We start from the raw sequence: 27511 nt of genomic DNA, 5'->3' as shown, positions 1-27511 counted from the left end.
ATATAGCATTTCTTTAGTGATGAAGAAGGAGAGATATTTTACAGAATGCCAACTGAATTGGAAGAAAGTGGCCTAAATAGGTGTTTGTCCTATTTTTCGTTAATGGGATTAAACATCAAAGTCAGTTCCTGGCACCAAGAAGTTTATAGTCATTGAAAGAAAAATAGTTGAAGTTTCCTGATGATCTTAATCTAGAGGATGTGGAGGCTGCAATAAATTAAGACTATTTTTTTTTCTTTTAAGTTTATGAAAGCATAAAGCACTTTTAAATAGTATGGAGTTCTTTTCTTCTAGGAAAATATCCTATTACACAGAAAAGTTGTGCAGACCTCAATACCCTCTCTTCTCTTATTGTAATTTTGATTAGCTGCAGCTGGTAATTTTAGAGTCTTATTTATTGGTGCAGAAATAAATACTTTGAGGATTTTCACCAGCAGATATATGGTATTTTTTAGAGGAGGGTTAGTCTTCTGTGCTTTGTGTCACTGTGCCAGCTCTGATAGGAGGCTTCTCAGTAATGTAGATATTAGGCTCTGTTCTGCTTTGTTACAGCAAACTTTCAAGTGTAAGGAGGACTTTCAGTGCTCTTACAGAAGTCTGCTTGACATGCTGCTTATTTTGTTGCAAAGACTCAATGTAGACATCAGCAGCTTCACTTTTTGGACCCGTCAGCTCTGAACAGCCAGAAATGGATGTTGGAAGATGTTAGTACTGGTCCAGTCATTCTCCATGCCCCCTGTGAGCACTGTCTGTCAGGTCTAGAACTGGTATAGTTATTTACTTGCAGAAAGGGTAGTTGTTTTGGGGAGCATAAAAAAAAAAAAAAAAAAAAAGATTCAGGTGATTCTACCTCAAGGCACTGGTCACTTAAATTGTTTTTACTTATTAGGAGTTAACCTCAGTTCTGCAGAATATTGGTTCTGTCCCTTCCAGAGGTTTTAACCCTCTCAACCCTCACTTTTGTTGTAACACACTTTCGTTGCTCTCTATCAAAGCCTTAGGATTTGTGATTTAACCAGAACAGTCACCAAGAGGTGATACAAGACCCCAGTTAATCCAGTATCCACCAATTTGTTGCTTTTCCTTTTTACAGTGGAAACAGGATTGAATTTATTGTTCTATTACAGATCTGCCACCCCCACCTGATTGGACTGAGGGGTTGCATTTACTTGTAGCTTCTGTGGGTTGCCTTTGTTACAGCACACCTGAACCACTTTGTGCCTCTGCTTTGTTACGGTTCAACCTCTGTGAGAAAAGCAGCTGCTCTCTGGTTTGTGGCTGTTTTGACTGCTGATTGCCAGTGTGGAAGCTTCCACTGTCTCTGCTTTCACCAATCCAGTAGTAGTAGTAGTTGTAGTTCCACTGACGCTGCTCTCACCAATCCAGTAGTAGTAGTAGTAGTAAAAAATGACTTCAGTTTTTCCTTCCTGACTTCAGTTTTATGTGCTAAAATGTAATTAAAATAGCATGAAACATAAAATATGAACACAGTCTTGTAGCTTCTGTTGCACTCAGGCCATGAGATCTATTATGAGAAATAGGGAACAGCATTTGGTGTTGCTAAATATTTGATTTTGCTGTCAGGGTATCTACAGGGATAGAATGTTGCATAATATATGGAGTCATTCCTAGATGCCACCATAAAATGGCATTTTAATGTTTTATTGGACATGCTGTCAGATATGCATATTAATGAATAATTAGGCAACCACAGATGTATAGCAAGTAGGGAGGGTAAAAATACGCTTTCTGAAAGCTTGTTCAGGTTATTGAATTTCCTAAAGTTGAAATAAAAAATGGTTGATGTTAAGCTTAACGCTGGATGCTTTCACATAATCGTCTTCCCAGGAAACACAACAATAACAAAGACAAATTTCAGATCTCTCTGCTCTGCTGTAAGTGATGCTAATACCTGAATAACAGGGAGAGCTTTGAATCTTACAACAAATTTTCCATCCATCATAGCATTACAGGGATAAAAGAAACAGCTGAAGTCACAAAAATAAGTAGGAGTGAGTATTCATGTGTGTGCCTGATAAATAATGTCATGCATCTTCCCAAGGAGTGAGCTTTCTCATTCCAGAGTAGCTGGCTTGGAAAGCAATTTGTGCTGAACAGGCTCAAAACATTCAGTTCATGTAGCACCTAAAGGCTTCTCAGAGGGGGAATCCTCCAGGCTTTGTCTGGTCTCCAAGGTGATGGCAACTTTTTTATTCTTGATTTTTGTTGTCTTAGGCTCTTTGTGATGTTTAGTGTAGCCTGGGAGCTCTCACTGGAAATAGTTTCACAGCCAGGCGTGGGTAAAGCTGTCACATTTTCAAGGAAAGGAGAGAATCCATGATTTCCAGAAGCAGTGGGACAGATCACTTTTTAGTTTTGTCCATGCAGACTTCTATGGGCAGAATAGCCTGCACAGGACTGTCTGAACCCAGTCCTTCAAAGTTATCAGGCACCAAGCAAATTCTTCTTGTCCAAAATTTGTTTCTAGCTCTGATAGTGTCTTCATTTGTGATGTTTTTTTCAGTCCCTTCTTCTGGAATCAAGATAATACAGTGAAGGCTTAAAATGAAAGTTAATGAAGTATACAGGAGAAATACTGGCATGCACATTAAAGGGAGATATCTCAAAGGCTTAAATTTTAGCTTAGGATACTGGTTAGAAATCAGGCAAATATCTGCATGTTTTTTGCTTTTATTTATTGATTTACATCCCAATGTATCTCAATAGGCAACTGCTTCTATTTTTAGTAAAGCTGCCTGCAATTCTGTATGAATTCCTGCTAATTGAAATTGTTCTCTTTTTTCCTACCCCCCCATAACTTGAAGGGGTCTTGCACCTCAGAACAAACCAGAGCTACAGAAGGTGATGGAGAAAAGGAAACGAGATCAAGTTATTAAACAACAAAAAGAAGAGGAAGCCCAGAAGAAGAAATCAGACCTGGAAATAGAACTACTGAAACGGCAGCAGAAATTGGAGCAGGTAAGATGAGGAATAACAGACATTTACACATCTGCATCTGAGCTACTCACCTGAGGCTCCTTTGTAGGCAGAAAAGAAGCAGCAGCCAATTTTTTTGCATATTTCCCCTGGTTAAATTCAGGTATCTCTTAGGATAAGTCAAATCATGCTCTTTAATTACCCGTTGTCACTTACTGTATAGGAACTGCTTATAGGGTCTACCTTTGGTCAAATGAATCCTGCACCGGCCAACAGGAATGTGTGTGGAGCACTGATGCTATTTAACCATTGAAACTGTGGGGGTTTTAGTCAATTTTTGTGGTCTAACTCTTATCCACTAAGAATGGCTGTTAGGCTGTAGTACATCAAAATTACATTTAATGAATTAAAACCAGTTGATTCTCCTGGGTTATGTAAGAAACTAGATAACTTTTCAAAGATCTTTTGTTGTCTTAAAGTGTGTGTGCCCACTGGTGTTTTCAAGTGAAAGAAAAAGTCCTCAGACCCTTTTCATGGAGATGATGTGGAGTTGGAGTTCCTCATGGTAAAGCTTTTTGCCATGCACAAGACCAGCCAAATGTCTCTGTGCCTCTGGAAGCACTTTGTGTGTCTGAGAAAAAAATATCTCTACAGTGAAACAGCTCATCAGAGAAGTCACTGTGCATCGAGCAATTTTAAAACAAATTAATGCTATAAATAAATACTTTAAAACAGTACCTCCTGTGTTTCTCAAAAGAAATCAATTAAACCAAATAATTGCTGTTAAAAATTACATATAATCCAATTATTATAGGTTTTAGGGTTTTATTATAGGTTGGGGTTTTTTTTGTTTTAATTAGGTTTAGAAATATTTTTGGAAAAAGCTATTGTATTTTTAAGTGTATCATCCTGTCATTTTTCTTATTTCTCTTAAGGGCCCAGCTTGTGGGAAGATTTGATTTAAAACTGAGCCATCCAACATAGATTATGTAGATCAGAAAATTCTGTTAGAAGAGGAAAAGCCTGCCCATGGAAACAGTGCTGTGACTTTGTAAACATCATAGGAATGGCATTAATTGACAACATGACTCATGGAGGGACATTGTTCTGATTTATAGAAACAAGGCATGTCCCTTGTCAGTGAGCCAGAGACAAAGGAGAGAGAGACTATTAAGGTGTGCTGTACGTGGTCCTCATTAATAAGGGAGACCTTGGTCTAATAAAAAAGGAAAAAAGAAAACCTCATTTCAGCCACTTTTGTTAGTTTTCTAAAGGGTTTTTTCCTCCCTTTCTGCCAACTGATCTGCCTTCCCTAAGGATGGCTAAGCAATCCATATTCTGTGCTATGTGTGAGCCTGTGCTGGGTGGGCACTGCAGAGCCTTGCCACACAGAGCATTTCCATTCCTCACATGGAAATTTCAAGTGTCTGCATGGGCAGGAGCTGCAACTTGATTAAAAAGGGCAGTGAATGGCTCTCAAAAATGGCTAAGGGCCAACAAAGATTTTTGGGTTTTTATTGCTTTTTGTGGTAGAGAAACCAGATACTCTTAAAGAGGCTCAAGTTAGATACAGAACTTCATACCTAAACATTCAGAAATCAGTTCTGCAGGTGTGCTCAGTAGTAGCTGTTCACATGTTCTCCCACAAGGCACATTCTTTCTTGGTCTGTTGTAAAAGCCAGAGAAGGGAATTACTGTTGTTTCTTTAATGAAGATGTCCAAGAATTTCTTTAAAAATGCTTCATCTTGTTCTTGTACTGGGCTTACAAAATTTGTCTGTCTGGCTAAGGTGGACATCTGGAACAAGCTAGAGCCAAGGATTTGAAAAGATTTATTGTTTATGAGAACACATACTCCCAAAGAAAAGCAATTTTATCTTTTCCATGAGACAAAGAAAGGAAGCAATTTAAAGAGTTTGGCATGGCCAGTTATTGAAACCTTTCGTTTTTTGTCTTGCATTTCAGTGATGTGTTTTCTAAACTATTTTTTTAATATGTGATTCCTTTTTAAGCTGGAACTGGAGAAGCAGAAGATCCAGGAAGAGCAGGAAAATGCGCCTGAATTTGTCAAAGTCAAGGGCAACTTGAGGAGGACGGTCCAGGAAGCAACAGAAGCAACAGACTCCTAGAGCCAGAGCCTGCTTAGACTTCCAGCTTTCCTGCTTTTGCAAGTTGTCTCACATTTGCCCCTCAAGAGGCAAAATAACAGCATCAGCTGACACTTTCTGAAGATGAGATTTTTAATTCCTGGGACGTGTGGATTAAAAAGACTACCGTAAACAGATTGACTTGCCAAATACAGTCCTGAGATCAATGAATAAGGAGTGTCTTTGTCAGTTCAGTGTCATGGACCAGGCTGACATGCTTTCTCAGAGATTTTAACCAGGATACTAGAGAAACTCCTTCAGTGTTGCACTGCTTTAACTCTTGTGATCCTCGTTTAGTGGAGATACACAGATTATATTTTGCTTTAAAACAGATCAAAAATCCTCCTGTTATATCAAGCTTTGCTGAGCAGGTAGATGTCTTCCACCTAGACCTACAGCTTGTGTATATCCCACAATAATGTGTGTTTAGTTGGAATTTTTATTAAATCTGGGAGAATATGAGGTGTGCTGATTACTGCTGCCCATCCCCACTATGATAGGTAGGTGTGGGCAAGATGAGAATGCTTAAAATTCACCAGCAGTGAAAAGTTAAGCAGCCTTAAAGCCCATTTCTTGCTGTTTGGCATGTAGAATTTGGGCTATGAAAGAATGAAAATCTGATGATCCTTTCACAGGGAGACTCCAGAGGCTGATTTGTCTCTGTCTTACACTGTTGTGTACAGGCCTGTGAAGTCCTACCTGTGAATTTACCTCTCAAAGCAAAATTATCTGTCTTCTACTTTTCATGTTTTGAAATCCTGCTTACTTTGATGGCCTTTGTTGTGGCCTTTCTCCTCCAAGGACATGCTGAACAGAGTATAGTGTTAACACATCACTTGGTAGTGTTTGAACTCATTTGTTGGAACTGATCTACTATCAGTTCCTACTCTTTGCTTGCAGACACTTGTTGCAGTTTCTGCAGTAGAGAAGTGTTTAAACCAGATCAAACCAATTACTGGAATCTACTGAAAAGGATTTTTTTTTACCTAAAGTGAGGCATAAAATGAAATTCATTTTATCCCATCCTTCATTCAGCCTCAAGAAAGAACTTTGTTACCACTGAGACTTTGGGTCAAATTCTGTCATCTTCTGCCTTTTCACAAGTTGCCCCTGTGACTTGCCATTACATAAAATATTGCTCAGCTTGCACAGGGATGACAGAATCTGATCCTTCATGCTTATGACTACTAGTTATCCAGGAAAGCCTGGGATGAGGAGTGGGGAACAGATTGCTCATGTAGGATTATAGAACTGGATTCTTACCTGGTGTGATTGGGTGCAGATGTATCTTCACAATGTGGGGAGAAACCCTCATCTTCCTTGGTCAGAACAGTCCTAGCTCTCACTGAAACTGTGTTCATACATACCTGCTGAGGATCCAATCCCTAGCCTTTGCCTTAGGATGCTAAACACAATAATTTCTACTTTGTAATTACATTGGACATAACTGTTTGAGAATACTTTTTATTAATATCAGCAGTGGCATGTTTGTATTGTAAAGGTGTGGTGGAGGGTTGTTTGCTTGGTTTTTATAGTTCCTTTTGCCTTTTCTAGAAGTATTGGACATTTTAAATACTTTTTCAGATTAGCACTGGGGACAATACACTCACAATTAGAAATGTTTCCTAGATACAGACTTTAATTTGTTAACATACAGGCATTTTTTTGTGAGGACATAATCAGATTGAGGGTAAATTGAATTGTGATAAGCATATTGCCATTGATTTAGACTTGCAGTGTGACTCACGTCTAGAAGATTAAATGTGAAGATGGTCTAAGACTGTTCAGATTATGAACATACAAAAGACAAAGGCCAAATGTAAGACTCTTCCATGTATTATCTCAACAAAGGAGCACCCTGAATGCTGCAGGTACTTCCCTCTCTTCTTCCCTTCCCCTGGCAAGAGAGGATCCTTTCTGGCAATATATCATTCCAACGCTTGCACTGATTTTTGTCATGTTGTTGAGACAGCACACTATGTCTGAGACTTCTACATCCCACTCATGCTTCATCTTAGCTGTTCCCAGCCTACCAAACATCCTGCCTCTTGGTTTCAGCTCCACATTCACCTTCTGCTCAGTATGGAAAAGTCTAGAAGTGAGTGAGGAAATCTTCCTCTGGCTTGAGCAGACCATTTGGTGTTAGCCATTTCCCCTTGGTGATCATGGCAATCCTACCACACATTCACAGTGAAATGAAATTGGTGGCACCGGGACTGGTGGGGGACAAAGACCCCCTGTTTGGCTTCAGTGGCTGTGTTGGATCTGGCCCTCAAGGCTAAAGGCAGCCTGCCTTCTCCCCAGGTTAGCCTGTATTCAGCGTAGAGATTTCTTTCTGAAGCACAGGAGGCCAGAAAACTCCCTTGTACATACAGCATGAAGTGGTTTTTTGGTTTTTTTCTTGTTTTTCATTGGAACTAACTCTCTGTGTGAACAGAACATCAACGTGTGTGTTAGAACATCTTTGAGTCCTGCTAATCCTTTAGCCTAGGAACCCCAGCCACCTTCATATCAATTTTGAAAGGAAAAAGCTTGTGTTTGAAGTCAGGATTGGGCAGCCCTTCAATGGGTGGCCAGTTAGTCACACCACAAGTGTCCTGTGCAGCTACTCAAGTAAGAAACTGCTTGCAGTGAGTGTAAGCAATTCCTGCTCTGCCCTTCAGCTTTGTGGGTTTTGAAGCAATCCAGCAAATCTTTCAGTGATCTGAAAATAGCTCACTTACCACTTTGTACTTTTTAAAAAACTCTTGCTTTTGATAGTACAGTAGTAAATTTTTTAGCTTTTTTTGTGGCTTTAATATTCTGTTAATATCTGCACTTGTTTGAGTGTACATATATAAATATATATAAATATAAAAAGGGAGCCTTAATGGATTTGTTTTCATAATTTAATATTTTTTGTATTTGCTCTTGTATAATTGTTTTTAACTAAAGGTATTACAAGAATGAGGGTGGAATACTTAGAACCAAAGTTCTGCTTAATAAAATCTACTACATGCTTGGTGTATGTGGTGGTGTCTGTCGTATCCTGCCAAAAACAAAACCTTGGGGGCTGCACTGAGATATCCAGATTGTTTAAAATTCTGCAGTGTGGGGGGAAGTATGAAGATCATTATTGACTCTTGGTTCCTTAAAACCCTGCATCCCTGTTTATATGTGCAAAAGTTGATAGAAGGAGTTTGCTGTGCCTCTAAACAGTATTATCCTTCAAATAAACTTGATGCTTGAAGTTTTTAACAGGACTGTGCAGCTGTTCAGGTAATGCAAGGTGAGGGAGAGCATGAAGGAAAACTGATGGGAGTCAAGTAATTGTGGAAATCATTCCTTGTCCATCCTTGGAATTATCAGCATTGCAATAGCTCCATTTCAAGTGGGAGTGAGAAGAGAGTAACAAGCCTGGTCCTGGGTTCAAGTCCAACAATGCTCCTTTTAATTTAGCCAATGCTCCAAGGTGTAGTTCTAGTAGGAAAGACTTGGGCATGAGAAAGAAGGTGCAGGCACAAAGGATTTGCTCAGTGCCAAAGAGCAAAATCCTGTGCCAACAGCAGATAGGGAAGGCAGCAGGGGATGGGCAGGGCTGGAAGAGGTGTGTGCCATCTCTGCACAGAGATCCTCAGCTCGTACTGGTCAGCCCTGGTCAGCTGGGCAGGTGACAGTGGAGGGGGAGCTGGAGAGGAGCATGGGGTGAAATGAGGTGGGGGAGGAGGAGAGCAGTGAATTCACAACAGATGTCAGGAAATGCTTTTTCCCTTCAGAAACTGCTCAGCATGTGGAATGGGTCCTGGCAGTACTGCTGATGCAATGGTGCTGGAGCCGCTCCCGGAGCTCTCAGATGCGGGGGAGGTAAAAAAGAACAGAGTTAATAAGAGGTGAGTTTCTATGGCCTGCTGGAGATACTGCCCTGTGCTCTCTTTCTCTCTTTCCTCAAGTGTAGACAAATGTGTTATGAATTATCCTTCGATATTTCACTCCAGCTCCAGAAGGAAAATGGCGAGGGCATGTGATCTGCTTTTGTAGCATGTCCAGAAGAAAAGATGATCCTCCTTTTGTCTGCTTTTTTGGAATTGCATTGAGCTAATAGGTTCTGTCATGTGGCTTTGCAAGCACTGTTCCACTGGGGGCTTTGCCTGTGTTCCTGTGGCCATAGGCAGATGGGTTGTGTCATGCCATAGCTGTGTGGAAGGAAGCACCTTGAGGTCTCTTAGCTGCTCTTACAGGGTCCATGGATACTGTCTGTAACCTGAGGTGCCTGGTGGCCCTTGCAGTGACCAGTTGCACTTAAGAAAATAACTGGAGATCAAAGAGCTGCTGCTGTGCAGTTTCCATAGGATCAGAACTGATGTTTATAGGGGGAAGAATGGGAGGGCAAGTTGGGTTCTCAAGGCTTTGCAATAGAAAGAGCACAAACACTTGATGAGATCTGGAGGAGTGGAAATACAAGGTACTTTTCCCCCTCCCCCTGCCAGTTTAAACTGTTTGAAATCTTTCATCTGTCAGAGTAAAGGTTTGTTCTGCTATTGTCAGTATTAAGGACGACTCTCCTGAATGGAACTGGTAGAAACTGTGGCCAGAGGAAGTGTTTGGTGGTGGTAATAGAGCACAGATATCCTATCTGTCACTCCAGTGCTTGTGTTCCAATGCATTGCTTCAGACCTAGGGGAGGGCTGCACTGGGTCCCTCCCATGGCCTACAGTGCCTCCCTGAGCTTAGCAGGGACTGCTTCTGTTCTCTGGGCTGATTTTGCTGAACCTCAAGTACATGCATTTGAGCTAATCATCCACTTTTCCTTGCTACCAGAGCAGAGCAATCAGCCCTGTGGAGTGTATTGCCTTCCTTTGACCCTGGAGGAGCCCACAATGCCTGACTGGCAGGGAACATTGTCTGCCTTGCAAGGATTCTGAAGCCAGGCAGTTCAGATGCCACCTCCAAACCACCCCGCTCTTTTCCTGGAGTTTTGTGCTCCAGGATAGATGAGGCACTGGATGCCTTCAGTAGATTTGGCCCTTCATGTCTGTGTGGTTCAAGAGGTGATAAAGAGCCTGTCTCTGCACTGTGCTCTGCAGCTTGGTGCCATGGACTCAGCCCAGGTGCTTGGAGGGGACATGCGGGGGGCTGCAGGGAAGGGACCTGCCCCAGGCCAAACACTGACCAGCAGGAGGGAAGGTGGCATCTCCAGAGTGGTGTGAGGGAAGGAGGAGGATGTGAAGCACCTGAGAGGGGGCTCCAACAGCCAGAATCACCCGCTGCTACAGCCGCAGTACTTAATTATCTAAGTAATCATTTTGGGAATTAACTTCCATTATGCACCCAAGTCTAATCTCTCAGGTGGACAGCACGAGCAGTTTAACACAGATTGAAGGTGGCACATGGAAACTTCAGCCTGATTAGATGGGAAGGAGAAACATGTTTCTTTCCCCCTCTTCAGCTATTCGGAAACAAATCTTTAATAATGCAATCGAAATGCCAGGTCTACTTTATTGTGCTCAAAAATTAAGAGTGCTCAGAAAGCCTAAGCCCATGAGTGGGGTTCATTTAAGGTAAGTGTTGCTTGGTACAGAAGGGCAAAGGGAGCTGCCTGTGGAGTCAGGAGGTGGCAACCCAGCCCATCTGAAATGGTCTCCCTGAAGGAGGGTTTGTGTCCATCTGGTTGTCTGTCCTTTAACTCTTCCTTTGGTAAATGAAGCCTAAAAGATTCTCTAATGAAAAGCTGATCAGGATTTTGCTTTCATCAGTAGCAGCAGAAAAAGAGAGAGACCCCTTAATTTTACATTGTTAAACCTGAAACGTCCTTCATCACTGTGGTTGTGGGTCATAAGGGGTGTTTTTCTCTGATGTGCAGTTTGAGCTCCTGTCTTCATCCAGCTTTGTTTTGGTGCTAATCCTTTCAGTGAATTCTGCCCCATACAATTTCAGGGAACCACCTACATGAGCTGAGCTCAGCAACAAAGTGGATTTGGGCCCCAAACATCACCACCTCTGGTTTGCTGGGGAAATTTTACTCTCATTTCTAGTACAGATAGAATTAACTTCTTAAATACCAAGGAGTAAATTCTCTTCAAACAGAGATCTTGCATTTTTTAGAATTTTTTGTTGTAAGGGAGTTGCTTCTGCTTTATACCAAGAACTCTATTCCCTGTGTATTAAGAAATTGTTAAGATAGCCAGGCAAACTAGCTACAGGCCCCTCTGCAGTTAGAGCCACTCAGCCCTGATGCTGGAAAGCAGGGTTGCTGTCTGGGGAGGAAAAAGGAAGAACAGACAGTGGGAAGGCAAGAGCCTGACTAGCCTGGCTGATGAAGATTTCCACCTTGTAGCCAAGGCTAAACAGCAGCTCTGAGAATGATGCACATAGCCTTGCATCTGTGTTCACATCTAATGTACCCTGTGCCTTTTTATTTCCCCTGAAGCCTCATTGTGGTTTTGATTCCTTTCCTATTGTTTCCTTTCACCCCAAGCTCTTCCTGCCTATTCAGGCCTCCTTGCCTTTGGATTATTTCCCAGGGCTGGTTTGTAATGAAAGGCATTTAATTGATGAGGAATCCTTGGGATGGATCCTGAAATGGGTGTTTGAGGCTGACTGCTGCAGTGTGGAGGGAAACCCAGCCTGAGCCCTTGGTTTGTGGGGAGTGGAGATGGGAAATACTGGGAATGCAGGGACCAAGAACAGGTGAGAATAAAAACTCTTGAGTCTGACAGAGCATAAATGAGAAACCAATATGGACATCTCAGAGCTTTTCTCTCAGAGCCCTACTTAAAAGGACTGTGATGAGAAAAACCCTATGGGGGTGAAAAGGAGAGTGGCAAAAGTTTGTTCCTTAATTCCTTCTCTACTGCCCCTGACCTTGTGAGACCCCACCAGGAATGCTGCATCCAGCCCTGGGGTCCCAGCACAAGGAGGACATGGAGCTGTTGCAATGGGTGCAAAGACCACAATGATCTGAGGGCAGGAGCATTTTCTCCTAGGAAGACAAACTGAGAGATCTGGGTTTGTTCAGCCTGGAGAAGAGAAGGCTCTGAGGAAACCTCATTGTGGCCTTCCAGTACCTGAAGGGGTCTTACAAAATTGAGGGAGAGCAACTTTTTATGTGAGCAGATAGTCACAGGACAAGGGGGGATGGTTTTAAACTAAAAGGGGAGAGATTTAGGTTAGATGTTGGAAGCAGTTCTTTACTCACAGGGCGGTGAGTCACTAGAACAGGTTGCCCAGAGAACTTGTGGATGCCCCATCCCTGAAAGTGTTTGAGGCCAGGTTGGATGGAGCCCTGAGCAGCCTGGTCTAGTGGGTGCATCCCTGCCCTTGGCAGAGGATTGAAATAGGTGATCAATAAATCCCTTCCAACCCAAGCCATTCTATGATTAGCAAGAAGCCCAAAATACAAAGAAGCAATGCGAGGGCAAACTCAATTGTCCTCCTTAAAGCCATGAAAAGCCTCTTGGAAGGATCTGCCGTGCAGGCGCTTCCTTGCCCGGGTCCTTGGGCAGCGCGGCGCTGGCGGGATGCGCGGGGATGCTGCAGGGATGCTCCCGCAGCCCCTCTCAGCTCCCACCGCCTGCTGCCCTCTCCTGGGCAAAGCAGGGATCCAGGGCTTGCCTTTCCTTCCCTCCAAAGCTTTCCTCTAAAAACGCCGCAGCGCTGAGCTGTCGAGACTGAATGACTGCTGCTTCCTTGGGGAAATTCTTTATTATTTCGTGATTTTTCTATGCAAATGTCATCAACACTTCCGCTAAAACATCGCTGATTCTCCGTGTTTAAAAGCCTTGACTGAATGTGTTTCAAGAGCTCGGGATTCTCAAAGGGGGTGTTTGGTGTCCTGGGCTAAAGCACGATGGTTCTCCATGGAGAGATCGGTGGTGGCTGCTGTGGAGTCTCTGGGGCTATCCACAGGCAGATCCATGCAGGGATCCCAGGTGTTCTCAGGACAGGCTGGAGATGTGATAAGCCCAAATGTGCCAGGGTTGTGTTTGGAACAGCCTTCTCCAGCAGCTTGTCCTTTGCTTTATGTGGTGACAGCCACCACTGCTGCAGCCTGGGGTCATTGCTGAGGATTTACCTCCTGCTGCAATCCCATCAGCAAGCACGTCCCTGTGCCATCCCCCTCTGCCCCCTTCCACTGCCTACACCTCCAGCAGGGGTGTTCATCCTGTTGCCACCTCAGAGAGCACTGATGTGCCCCCTGTGGCCTGGCAGCCCTTCCCAGCAGGAGGGACACCCCAGCCAGAGCCTCCCTCTGCCCAGGGAAGGAGCAAAGGGACCACCAGAATGCAGCTGGGGAGAATCCCCCATTCCCACATACCCCACTCATCCACCTGCATTTGCCATCCTGGTTTCCATACCTACACCATCTCTCTCTCTACCCATTCAAACTCTCTCCTTTGCTTTCTAAAAATGTCCCCCATCCTCAGCTCCATCCTCGCTGGCAGCAGACTCCTCCTGTTGCTATAACAACGAGCAGCAGCCCAGCCAAATCAGCCAGACCCTGCCACATTTCCCTGCCTGCATCCAAATCATCCCCCTAGGTGTGAACACACTCTCTTCTTCCTCAAGTCTTTGCCATCTGCCTGCAAGGGGGAGATTGCTCCCTTTGGGGGGCTGCTGGCCCTCTGCATCCCCCATGTGCCTCCTTTCCCCTCTGTGCATACTTGGAACCCCCAGCTGGGTCCACACACATGAGCTGGGTCACACTGACTGTCCCACACACCCTCTGAGATAAAACACCACTCTTTTGGCTCATAAACCCAGGCAGATTAAATTGGGAATGGGAATGGGGAGAATTGCTTGAAATACAGTGGAAATCATGTGTCCAGGGTTGTATCCTGGTCTGAAAGATGGAAGGTGTGTCTAGCACAAAGGTGCAGGGGAAAGGATTTTTTTTTCTAAAGCAGAGTCTCAGGGGGTCTCTGCCCTGTGGCCTAAGCCACACATCCAGCCCAGGGAGTACCCACTGTGTAAAGCCTCTCTGTTACTGCAAGGGTGCTGTGGGCACAGCTTGCTGGTCCTGCAGAGGGCAGGGAAACAAGCCCTGGCACCCTTGAGGTCCTTGAGGACCCTCCAAGCAGACATTCATGGTGGCTTTTCCACCCTCAATCACGAGCTCCATTGAAAACTGATTTTCTCCCAGCCCCTGATTTTTAATTTAAAACTGATTTTTCTCCCCTGTCTGGGCTAGCAGCAACAGACTGGAAGGTCCAGGTGGAAATGGTGAGTTCCTCTCTGTCACACAGAGTGTGGCACAAGGCTCCTCATCCTGAGCTGCATCTCTTCTGCCCTTTCCTTGGGCCAACTGCTGTCCCAAGGCTCACCACAAGGATTTCTTACTTCCCTGCTGAAAAAAACCTAGGACAGCCTCTTGGGATAATGCCAGACTGGAGGGATATAAAGAACCACCCTCCAGTGCTGTGCCCTCAGCTCAGGAAGGGCATTGAGGGTCTGGAGAATGTCCAGAGAAGGGCAATGGAGCTGGGAAGGGTCTGCAGCACCAGTCTGATGAGGAGCAGCTGAGGGAGTGGAGGATGAAGAGGAGGAGGCTCAGGGAGGGATTCCATCACTGCAACTCTCTAGAAGGAGGTTATTGCCCCCTTGGACTCCTCTTCCAGCTGTAGAACAGGAGGAAATGGCCTCAAGTTGTACCAGGAGAAGCTTAGATCAGATATTAGGAAAAAATTCTTCACTAGAAGGGTTTTCCAGCATTGGAACAAGCTGCCCAGGGAGTCACCATCCCTGAAGGCATTGAAAGGATGTGCAGATGTGACACCTGGGGACATGGTTTACTGATGGACTTATCCACAGGTTAACATTTGGGTTCAATGATGTTAGAGGTCCTTTCCAACCTGACTGATCCTGTATCCTCTGCCTCTTCTCACCTCAGGACAGCTTCAGCTGTTGCTTCACCTGTGACATTTTCCATTTTCCATTCCTAGGCTGGAGGCCAGGGGAAATCTGGGGGTTTCCCAACGTGTATTAAACAGTGCAGCCTCCCCTAGTGAGTGGGCTGGCAAGATTGAGGAGCTGTTTTCCTCTAACATTTTTTGTTTGACAATCAAGGTCATGGCCAAAGAGACCTGCTGACAGTTTGTTCCCTAAAAGTACCTTTGTGTGCATTTTTAAATTCTCCAGCCCCTTGGCATTTGTATCTCACCCTCACTGACTGGAGTGAAATCACTTCAAACCCAGGAAATTGGAAAGCTCTTCAGAATACTTATGGCAATTTCTTCTCTTTTTAGCAGTGAACTGCTTTTGCACTCTTGGCTGCAGCTGGAACTACATTTCTGCCACTGTTAATTTTGGGGGCTTTTGTGGCCTCAACAGCAATATAAATTTACTTCTTTATATATGGAGCTTTGGACTGAAAACCTGTTCTTTCAGTTCATCTTGGATTTCTGGGTTCAAGAGCTCCCTTACTCCAGAGCTACAGATCTCTTCTTTTTTAAAATGACTTTTAGGTGCAAAATGTTTTTGGCTGGGTGTCCAGATGGACTTTTCACACAACCTGATTTCGATAATTGGGAAGAGGCTCCAGACAAATCTGAGCTGCTACTGCCACTCTTCCATCAGGAGGCAACATATGTTCTTCCTGTGACCCCAGGGGACAGTGCCCCTTTGTGCTGAGCTTTCCACCCCCCAAGGAAGCAGTGAGGATATCTTTAATGAAGCTGGTAAATGTTATGGGTTCTCTTCAAAGAGAGGTTTGCTCCCATAAGTGGAGGCTCCCAGCTGCCCTTTCCTGCCTGCACTCTGTGCAGGCTCGGCTGGAGCCTCCCCAGCAGGTCCAGGCTGTGCAATCCCAGCAGCAGCCAGCAGGCCCAGATGTTCTTGTGTGGCTGTGGTGGTGTTTGTGGGTCCCCAGGATGAGGGAAGAGATGGGATTCTTGACTCCATGTTCCAGAAGGCTGATTTATTATTTTATGATATATATTATATTAAAAGAAAATTATATACTAAAACTGTACTAAAGAAAGAGAAAGGAGACATCAGAGAACTAGAAAGGAATGATAAAATCTTGTGAGTGAGCAGAGAGTCCAACACAGCTGGACCTGTGATTGGTCATCCAGCAAAAACAACCTCATGAGACCAATCAAAGATGCACTTGTTGCATTCCACAGCAGCAGATAATCATTGTTTACATTTCATTTCTGAGGCCTCTCAGCTTCTCAGGAGAAAAAATCCTGGCAAAAGGATTTTTCAGAAACTATGTCTGTGACATGTGGCTGCATTTCTCTTCCCAGAGAAAAGCAAGGCACAACTTCCCAAGGATATTTCTGGGAATCTCAGAGAAAGAAAAAACAATTCTTATCTCATTTGCTGCTCCTCTTGTTGTGCTGATGTGGAATGTGTTCTGGAGATTGTTTACCCAAGGTGACCAATTGCATCCACGTGTGTGTGTCAGGACTGTCAGCAGACAGTCACAAGATTTGGTTGAGTGCTTGTGCAGTTTCAGTTTAGGTGTAATGTAGTGTAATATAATATGGAATAATATAGTATAATCAAGTAATTAATTAGCCTTCTGATATTTTGGAGTCCTCTCTATCATTCTTCCCAGATGTTGGGGTTGCCCTGTAATACAATATTCTTGTTCTCACCTTGGCTGAGTAGCCTGCTGCTTCCCAGCCCAGTATCCACCTCCAGTGGTGCCTCCCTCAGTGTGGGGAGGCTCCAGAGCCAGGGACAGGAGCAGCTGCCCAGCAGTGACATGGCATGCCCACAGCCTTTGACCCAAGCTGACTTACCCAGTGAAATGGATGAAATTCCAGTAGCAAATCACCCTGGTACCAGAGGTCCTGCAGCCCCTATTTTCTCCAGGGAAAGCATCACTCTTTCATTGGAATGTGTGAGGGAGCCTGGCTTTCCACCTGCCATTTCAAGGGCATTTCAACCCTGCCAGGCTACATTAAGTAGTAATTTTCTCAGTCCATGTATTTCCATTCCCAGCTTTCAAGTCATCCTGGTGCATAGGGCTGTGCATAGAGGAGCATGAGAGGGAATTAAGGCTCAGTAGCTTGAATGGTTTTTCCATCCTCTTGCTGCAAGATTTCAGACCTGAGCAATGCTTCTGAAAACTGTTTGTATGGGCCCTTGTCAACAAGTTTGTGCCAAAAAGAAGTTCTCCAAACCTTGTTTGTTCTCACCTTGAGTTGGATTTGTGCAACCAAGCATTCAGGAAAAGATAATGGCTTTTTTATCAGCAGTTATTCTAATTCCTAAAGATTTTAGTACTATCTGCTGCATTTCATTCTGGATTCTAGGCTGAGTTTGTAATTGGATTTTTTTACCAGTGAGTTAATATGCAGCAATGATGACATCCCTAAGCTTAAGCTAATATAAAATTGAAGATATTTGGAATAGCTAAGCTTCCAAATAAGAGGAAATCATCTAAGAAAATGCCTGCATAGTTTAATGATGCTATTCACTAAAGGCATTTCTTATGTGCAGCTCCCTCAAAGCAGCTGTCTTCATAAAGGCCACTGTTCAGCCAAGGAAGTTTCAAAAATCACTCACTGTCTTCAAAATGCCATGATTCTCTCAAACATGGAAAGGAGGGGACTGGCAGACAAGCTTGATCCTTCCACTTACTGCGTTTCACCTCTTCTGAGGGGGGGGTTATCTCATGGAAGGAGCACCAAAGGCAGTTCAAAAATATCTCAGCTGATATTTAAGTTCAGAGATGTTTGCATTACAGGCATGTGAATGTCAGAGTTTTCCAGGAGGTGCTGGGAGTGGTGCTGGAGATGTTTGCAGAGGGTGCTCTGCACAGGAGGAGCTCCAGGACTCTGTTTCAATGTGCCTGGAGCCCGCAGCAGCAGGAGCAGAGGTTGTGCAGTGTGAGGTTTTGTGTCTGTGCCAGGGGGAAAATGCCTCAGGATAACTCATTAAGCAAAACAAAGTCCAGGCAGCTTTTGGGGTCACCTCATATGTGTAGTTTGTTCTTTTCCTTTGTGCTAAAAAAAAAAAAAAGCTTTAATGAGTGGCTTTGTGTCATGAAGAGCTATTTTAACTGTTTCTTATATAAAAAATTAAGTGTTCCTTTTTATGTGTTTTAGCATTACTTTTTTGTAAGGAGGGTTGAGGAAATGTGGTGTTGAGCCTCATTCAAAGTTATTAGTACTCTTGAAAATCTCCAAATGCCACATGCCCTGAAGTTCATTGTTTTCATCACATATCACTGTAGCAGATAATACTGTGACCTATGTGTTTGGTTATTTTTAATCTTGGCTTTCAAGCCAGTTAATTGTGCAGTTTTATTGTGTCTTAATTATGTATGTTCAGATTTGTCACATCCCTCTCCTCAAATATTTTCTGTGTGGGTTACCTGGAACATCAGTCAGTGCAGAGATGAATACCCATCCCCAAATCCTGCATGTGGCCTCCTGTGTCCTCCCTATTGCTCTTACATGAAATCAGTGCAGAGGGAAAGCCTGCTCCTGTGTCTTGAATGGGCAACACAGAGCCAGGAAGCTGCTGGGTTTTATTCTTGGAGCACTTTCCAGCTCACTGTGTGGTCCTGGCCTCCTCCTCAAGGCTCCAATTCAGCCAAGCCTCTCAGCTCTTTGCTCCTGGTGAGACCCTGAGCATCCCACTGAGCTCAGGAAGGAACAGAATGAATGCTTTTATGCTAGGTCTTAACTTTCTGTTCCCAAGTGTTCTGGTGCCAATGTGTTGTGCATGTCCCATACCCAGAATGGAAAGAAGTGAAGGTGCATGAAAAATGGGAGTGAGTATTTGGGCTTCTCACTGCTCTCTGTAAGCTTAGAAGGTAAAATTAATGAGGTGTAATTAAAACAGAAATGCAGCATGTGAACACAAGTCCAGAGCACCAATTAACCTGGCTCCTTGTCTGTGGAGTGAGAAGACATGGATGGAGATGCCAATTTTGCTGATGTATTGCTCATATAGGTGTAGACCTGTGGAGTTAACATCTGTTCTTTCACCCTGTTAAAAACCAGAGACTCTGAGATGCTCTGTGGAGTGGGTGCTCCAGGGAGAGGGCAGCAAAAAGAAGATTACACAGAGCTCCTGTGAGACACAGGTCCCAGGGATGAGGATCCTGCTCCTGGCTCCTTCCTAGCCATGTGCAAATAATGTGGGTTCCTCGAGCAAAAAATCCTCAGGCTTGTTCTGGCACCCAGAGTTTTCCCTCTGCCTTCTTCTTTGCCTGGGCAGAATAATGAGCTGCCTTCAGGTATGATTTAAAGCTGGTCATGGTGATTTAGGGATGGAAATACCCTTACTTTTTAACATGATTTGTCTGCCTCTCAGTGCCACTTTGAAAATATATTCCCTGCTGATTAAAATTAATGAGGGAGTCTAGAGGAAGGAAAATAGTGTTCAATATTCAGTGTTTTCTGAATTTTGGAAGGTTGCCTGGGAATATTTCTAAATTTTGGAAGCTTTCTGAGAAAAATCTGTAAAACTGAAAAGCACGAGGAGAGTTCAGCTGACACAGGTTATTTTTGTGCCTAGCTAATGAAAATCAAATAAATACACTTGTTCTCAAGCTGTGTTTCCTCTGTGGAAAATCAAGCCATAACATGACACTGGCTGAGCTGCAAATCCCTCTCCCCCTGTCCTTTGGAGGGTCAAGAGCAAGACCTTTTGTTGGCAACCCCAACCTTATTTGTCTGTCCTGTGAGCCTCATCTTATCCCATCTGTTAGCCTGAGCTGTAGCATAATTCAGGTTGGGAGGGACCTCTGGATGTCTCTGATGCACCCCAAAATTGAGGCCAGCCTAGGGGAGGCCCTCACAGCCTCCTCCAGCTGAGTTTCTGTTCTGTCCCAGGACTCAGTGATCACTCTGGGTCCACTCTGCTGCAGGATATTCTGTGATCTCCCAGGAGGAGATTTCACTGCCTCTCAGATCAGCCTGTTCCAGTGCCTCAGCACATTCCTCACCCTTCAGCAGGGCACCTCTCTTGTTTTCCTGGGTGGTTCTTTTGGGCTTGCTTAGGTAAGGGCATCAGCAGATTTCAGTTGGCTGAACATTGGTGTCTGGTCCCATTTTGAGTGCCAGTGGGGAATGTCACCTCAGGTAAATCCCCTCCCAGGGCTGCCTGGGGAGCAGAAATGGGGACAGCTGGAATGACATGGCAGCCCAAGCCAAGAAAATATTCCTGGTGGAGACCCCCATGCTGTCTGTGGAGCTCAACCTTTGCAAGCCCAGCAAGGATCAAACCTCCTTGCCCTGCCTGAGGAGCTGTGCTGCCCAAGGCTACAGGAATAGCTGAGCTGGGCTCAGTCCAGAGAGCTGGACAAGGGGTGAAGGGGAGGAAGGTGCTGGAGTCCATCATGGTGTGATTTGGCAGAGCTGCTGTAGTGGTGTTGCACCAATTTTGGCTTTTGAACCAGCTGAAACTCTGGTCCATTAAGAGAGGAATATTGAGAAATTACTGGAGCTACAGCCTGAGAAGGGCATGACAGTCAAAATCTCTTTGGATGGAGTTCTAAAGATTTAATACATGTAAAACATCTTATGTCTTATTATTATAATAATACAGATATTTAATGTGTAATGTTCAATTTATGACATGACCAAAGGGTTTATCCTCTGATGGGTGCCATCCTGAGCTGCACGAAGGGCTGATGGTGTGGAGCATGATGAATAGTCAAATGAGCTGCAGGGGACAACCACAGACAGGCAAGCCATAAATTTAAGCTCTTTGTTCTCTACTGAGACCAACCTACAGCATTTATATAAAAATATGACACAGGTGCATAGTCTACCTGAAAAGGAGGGGTTGACAACACTGAGATTTCCCTGCACAGAGCCTCTGTTTCTCCTGTCAGAGGTACATTGCAATAGACACAAACATTAACATTTTCTGCTTCACAAGGCAACTGCTGGATGGGGAATTTTTCATCCAATAGTGTGGAAATAAAAAATATTTGACAGAGGCAGAGCCTGAATGGCATGTATGAATAATCAAAGGCACCAGCCTCCATCTGGGGTTTACAAAATGCTGTAGCACACTGAAGTTTTTTTCTAAACAAACTCCTTGAAGTTGGAATTCTTGAGCTTCCAGACTTCTCAAGGCCCAAAGGCACTAAAGAAAAAAAAAAAAGGATGTACAAACAGAATTTTAAATAAAGCTCTCTCCAGAGAGGAAACTAAAAGAGAAAGAGATTTTTCTCCTGCAAAGGAGAAAAAGAGCTGAACACACAGGTCCTTTGTTGCATTAGACCCTTGAACTTCTCTACATGGTGCTATCATTTCCAGTGGCTTTGTCTCAGGGTTGCTAACACCAGGAAAAACAATCCAGGATTCTATCAGCCAGCTTCATTTTGAGGGAGACTTCCAGGAACTAGAAATCCCACCTCAGCTGCAACTCTTTTATTTTTGTGAAGCAGCAGAACAGAGTCTGGAGGAAGGAGTCCCTGTGGAGTTAGTCAATGGAGCAGCTCCCTCTGCTCTGGCACAGCCAGCAGAGACCAGCCCAGAGAGCTGTCTGAACTCATAAACTACTGGAGACTTTGAAATGCTCTGTATGCTGGTCACCAAAGCTCTTGCCTCTTGCCTAATTATGTAAATCTCAGTCCTGATGTGAATGGCCAAACTGCAATTTATCAGTGACCTGGGTCTTGGCTTTTAATTCCTAACAAAATCCCTGGAACATGAGCATGCATCCAGCATCTCCACCCAGGACACTGAACTTTGGAAAAGGCTGCCTGTGTCTGTCTTCAGAGAGGGGCAATTAAATGAGGGTCCTCAGTTGGGTTTGATCCCTGGAAATCTTTCAGGGATTTGGGTACTTCATGAGGATTTTTTAATTAGGAGGAAATATGTGGTACCTTGTTCCATACATGTGGCACCTGCTGCTCATTACAGGCTGGAGACATAAAGGACAGGCTTGATGTGGTCAAAAGACTTGAGCAGAAGTGCTGCAGGCATCTGAGGGTAATCCTGCCCCCCTGACCTGCAGGGGATGGAGCTCACTGCAACAGGCACTCCTGACTGCATGCAAACTTTGAGTAAGGAAAATAAAAGGCCAAGGAGTCTGTTGTGAGAAATAGCTCCTCACTTTTCATAGTTTAGGAAGGTTTATTAAACCTTATCAAAAATACAACAGAAGACTGAATAGGGAAAAAAGGGAGCAAAAGATTTTCCCTGCCGTGTGCTCAGCCCCCTCACAATGGAGGTTTTCCCTTTTTAACTCTTTAACCCCTCCCAAAGTTCTGTCCATCAACCCCTTCTTTGCTGTGCAGTGGTGGAGATTCTTCCTCCAACCCTGACTGGAGGTCAGGTGTTCCATGTGACAAGCCAGCCCTCCCAGCTGGCCCTTGGTACCCACGGGACAGGGTGCAACATAACTGTAAATCTACAAAACTTTTCTTAATCAATATCCATGATATTTGTCCATTAATTGTGAGAATCAATCATTGCATTACTCATCTATCACACTATAAAGGAAAACAACTTGTCCACAACAAGAATTTACAGGTAAACATCTGATGCCTGAGTGAATTTTGCAGAGAAGCTGGCTAGTTTCAGCACATTCAGGCACTGAATAACCATTTAAATGTGGTTTGGGGTTTTTTTTCTGAGCTTCTGGGTCAGCAAATAAATGGGGAAAAGAATGAGAAAAAATGAAGGAAAGAAAAAGCTGCTGCCACCTCAAAGTACTCTGGGTTTAAATATCTCCTCGTGCATCCCCACATAAGCATTTTGATCCCTGACAAATAAAAGAATGCATACCCCTGGGAAAGAATGTAAGGAATTGTTTTCCAGGAAAACCTTTTTAGGGATGATTTGCATGCTGGAGAGAGGAGGTAATCTCAGTTGTGCAATTCCTAAGGTATTGCAAAAATGTCTTGAGAGGTACCTGTGCACTAATGATTCCCAGGACTACAAAGCAGAGTGAAAGAAATAAAGGATAAGCCTAAGAATGTTCCTCTGGGAAATTCATTGCCCTGTGATGAACAAGAGGCCTTTAACCCTTTGAAAATTCCTCCAACATATTAGAGAAGTGAAAAATGCTCCCTGCCCAGCAGTTCTCATGTGACAGCTAACAAAGAATTGGGTCACATTGCACCCACATTGTTACAGAGCACTGGTTTAATTGTTGCTGAATAGAACCTGCCTCTGGCCTGGAATTAACAATTACTTAAATAAGAGGATCCCCAGGGGGATCCCCCACTGTTGATACTGTTTTATAGCTCTCTTCCTGCTTCCCATGTCCAAGGGAGGAAGAAGGAATGGCTTGCTGCCCTTCAGCTGCCCTGACATGGGATTGGATCCTGCCAAGCTGCTGCAGGGTGTCTTAGGGTGCAGCAGGCACCAGCGACCAGCCCTTCCTAATCTAATTCCCCTGCCAGAAGCAGCAAAATCAAGGATCTAAAATGACTGTTTTCCAACATTCAAAAAAAAAAATAAAATCAAAGGGTAATTAAAAAATTCATGAAACAAGCTTTAAAAATTTGCTTGAAAAAGACTCAGTGGGATAGTTTCATTTTCTGCCTACAATTTGTCTACAGCTTCAGGGGCCAGACACTTGGAAAGTGATGGATAAGCTGTCTATGCAGTCATGGATGGTAAGGAGGCAGAACTATTAACAGATATGCCAAGTATTTCTGAATACCAAAGGATTTACCAATTATTTACATACAGCCCTCAGTTTTGTAGAGCTGTTGGTGAAAAATGGGGAGAAGTGTCTCTGGAGAACCTTTCTCCATGGTGCTGTGCTCCTAGGGAACCCCTGATAACTCATCCTTTTCTTCTCCATGGTGGTATCTGAACAGCTTCTTGTTGAGCCTAGAGCACATGAGTAATATCTGTCAACACTGATTACAGCTTTACTGCTGCTGAGACACTGTAATGTCAATTCTTCTTACATTTAGCTTCTCAATAGCCCCACTCTGAATTCAGATGTTTGCTGTAATTTAATAAAATACTCTAACAAATATATTTGTGTCAAACAGAAGTGTCCTCAGTGGTAAGTAATAAAACACTTAATCCAGCTGCAGAAGCATGAAGTGCAATATTTCCTGTAATCATTTCCTTTTCTGTCTAGCAAGATGACCTTAAAATCTCTCAGAATGTGTTGAGCTCCAGTGTTGAAGCAGTTTTGATTTGCTCTTCATCATCTAATGAGTATATTTTTTCCTTCTCTGGTCTGCAGTCTGAAAGGAGAAGATACAAAGAATAAGTACTGTGCCTACCACAGCACTGGGTGATCTCAGCCTCACCTTGCTCAGTTTTTTTTAAGCAATTTAACACTTTCTTTTTCCTTGTTTTGATGTTTTTAAATGCACACAAATTTGGAAAGATAGCTTTAAAAAATTGCTTTCATTTGAAGACAATATATTCTGCTTTGATTTTTGATTCAGTTAGGAAACAAATATGATCTTATGGAATTAGAGCAAGAACCTCTTCCCCCCCTCTTTCACTGCTTTTCTTCCTGCTTCTTTTTCTTTTATGACAAATTACTGCAGAGTATCTATTACCTGCCTGGACTCCAGATCCTGGAGGAACACTTTATGTTTCACCCTACACTCATAGGAAGGACTGGAAGGGTTTTGGGTGGCTTCCTCCTGAACCTGGGATTGGTAGCAAGGTTGATATTTTGCCTTTTTTGATATTTCCTTCCTGGGGCTTTTAAGCAAGAGAAACTTTTTAATTATGAGCTGCAAATAGCAAACACACAAGGGTGCAGAGAAGTGCACCACGGGAAGGTGTGAACAGCCAAAGCTGCAGCCTGGTATTGTTAATGACTGCTACCAAGGGAAGGGGCTGTACCTCATCTTTTATTTCTCTCATCTTTTATTTCTTTCTGTGGTGCATAGAAACTTCCTTCCTTTCTGTGCTGTGGCAGATCCTCTCCCAGATCCTCATTTATTTACATAGCCATTTAAAATACATATATTTAAAAGCAAAAAATGAGCGTAAGGAGAAAAAAGAAACCAAAAAAACCCCGAGGGATGCACTGAAGATAAACTTCAAAGCCATTCCTTCCCTGCTGCCTCCTGTGACTCCACATCTCTCAGTTATGGAACACCAGTGCCCCATTTAACTCGCTGCCACCAGCACAGCATGACCTCTCATGTTTATTTGGGATGAAAGAGGAATCTGCCTCTCAAGGGAGCAGAACGGAGAGCAGGTAAAGGGGACCCAGCCTGCCCATGGATGGAGACCACAAAACTGGCTGAAGACACGTTGCCCTGTTCTTCTAAGTTCTTCTAAGCCTTCTGATGTTTACATTCTTGTAACGAACTTTCTCAAGCGCCCTTCTGTAAATAATTATTGTTTTACACTCTTTTCTGGAGGAGGAGAAATTTGATGGACTGTTGGCTTGTCCAGCGTCATTGGAGAGGTGGCACTGTCATCCTCCAATCCAGTGTCACCTCTGAAAAATCTATAAATATTGGAGTCAGAAATTAAACTGCCCTTCTTTTATCTTGAAAGTTCCAGTGTCCACATTGTTTTATTTTGTGTCCTACAGCGACAAAGCACAGCTTGCCTCATGCCCTTGGAGAACCAACCCCCAGGCCATGACCTCTGGCTATGGTGAGCCAAAGGGTTTCCCCAGAATGCTTTGTGACCCTGTGTTGATTCTTTGTACCCCTTTGGTCCTTCCCCTTTGCCCCACCCCTGTGCCCTCATCCCATTTGCCCCAGCTCTCTGCCCCACCCCTCACTATCCCTATATAAAATTATTGTAAATGCAGGTCCACCAGTGAGGGGAGGGAGTGATGACTCTGACTCTGCGGTATCAGAAGGATAATTTATTACTTTATTATAACATATTACATTAACTATACTAAAGAATACAGAAAAGATACTTACTCAATGCTAAAAAGCTAATAATGAAAACCCCTGACTCTTCCCAGAGCCCTGACACAGCCTGGCCCTGATTGGGCAAAGAGTGAGAACAACTCCCAGCAGAATCCAATGGAACAATCACCTGTGGGTGAACAATCTCCAAACACATTCCACATGTGAGCACAACACAGGAGAAGCAAATGAGATAAGAATCGTTTTCCTTTTGCTCTGAGGCCTCTCACTGCCTTTCAGCTTCCCAGGAGAAAAACCCTGGGTGAAGGAATCACGTTCAGGGAATGTGAATGCCACATACACCCCTGTTTTCCCTGCCTTCATCCCTGTTTGGCTCTTCATCCCTGGACCCCCTTGGAAGAAGAGGCTCAATAAAGAGGGATCCTTTCCTTGGATCTCCATGTGAAGACCCTCTCTCTTCTTCTGCATCACGTGGATCCTAAAGGAGCTGAAATCACCCAGGGAGACCATGGACATGCCTGTGCCCCCAGGACTCTTCCTAAGGATGTGCCTGTGCCCCCAGGACTCTTCCTAAGGTCACTTTCTCGGGAAGATGGTGGCTCTGACCAACACCCTGCCACCACAGCCATGGGACTGTGCCCCAGGCTGCTGCCCAGGCCAGGCTCAGCCCTTGGCTCTGCTCAGACACCTTCCCAAGCACAGCTGCCCCGTGCCCCCACCCAGATGGGACACACCGGGTGGCACTGGGGGCCTGGGAGAGCAGCCATGGACACAGGAAGGGTTCAGCTGTTTCTCAGCAGGCTCCTTCTCCTGCCACTGACAGGCTGGAGCTGTCAAGACGTAGTGAAGCAGATCAGAGGGTTTCAGACAAGCTGGAAAGAAGATTAAAAAAAAGAGCTACAGTGGGAAATCAACCTCTCTGCTGTTTTCTATGGCTATAGAAGGTTGAGTATTATTCAACAAGAGTTAGTGGAGGTTGAAGGAGATGGCAAAGCCCTTAATTTCTACAAAAGTTCTGTGGTTTTATCTCCTTCATTTCACCAAAGGTGGTTTCTAGGGGTCAGAATTTGTTTAGGGTCCACATTCAGACAAGTGAGATCAAGGGAGCTGTTTGAGACTGGCTAAAAGATAGCAGGATGAGACCTGGGCATCTGGGGACACTTCTTAGAAAAGCATCACAGCCTTGGGAAACAGGAATCTAATCCTGAAACTGATGTTTGCATTTCTGGAGTAACAGTGACTTCTGGATAACAGGTCTACTTGCCAAAGCAGAATCTGAGGTGCCTGAAAATTGGGGCCAAAAAATCATGAGGCTGTTGTGCCCAAATAAGCTTAAACTGTGTCACTGTGCTGCCTGTAGGCAACCAAACTGCAAGATAAAGGACAGGGTGACATTTCTTCCCCTGACTGCCTATTGCCAGTTTTACAGCACCAAATCATTTCAGCATCTAATTCCAATTCCCAGTGGCTTTGTCCTGGGTTAAGATTTAGCAAGAGGCACAGACAGGTTTTTGAGTCATATAGAGGACTAATAGCCAGCAATTAGATCATTCTCTGGAGTGTGAAAGAGCCAGGTGCTGGTCCCTCCTCTGCTTCCTCTGAAATTTGCATTGAACTCAGGCTCCTGCCCCCCGAGGGACCTGCCTTCCTCCTGGGCATTCAGAGATGTCTAAGCTGTGTCTGCCTTCACTGGCATTTATCCACTTTCTGTG

At 44.1% G+C, this 27511-nt stretch overlaps 1 protein-coding gene across 1 annotated transcript in view; it reads left to right on the top strand.

The window, feature by feature from the left end:
* Positions 1-8090, top strand: part of FAM107B (family with sequence similarity 107 member B) — a 59324-nt gene extending 51234 nt beyond the window's left edge. Inside the window, exons 3-4 of the mRNA XM_018910349.3 lie at positions 2826-2979; positions 4949-8090. Of these exons, the coding sequence (XP_018765894.1) occupies positions 2826-2979; positions 4949-5065 (271 nt within the window). The 3' untranslated portion in view covers positions 5066-8090. The remainder of the gene's footprint in view (positions 1-2825; positions 2980-4948) is intronic.
* Positions 8091-27511: the final 19421 nt, after the last annotated feature.

This window comes from Serinus canaria, chromosome 1A (assembly GCF_022539315.1).
Source record: "Serinus canaria isolate serCan28SL12 chromosome 1A, serCan2020, whole genome shotgun sequence".
NCBI lineage: Eukaryota > Metazoa > Chordata > Aves > Passeriformes > Fringillidae > Serinus > Serinus canaria.
This window is presented reverse-complemented; position numbering and strand designations above follow the sequence as displayed.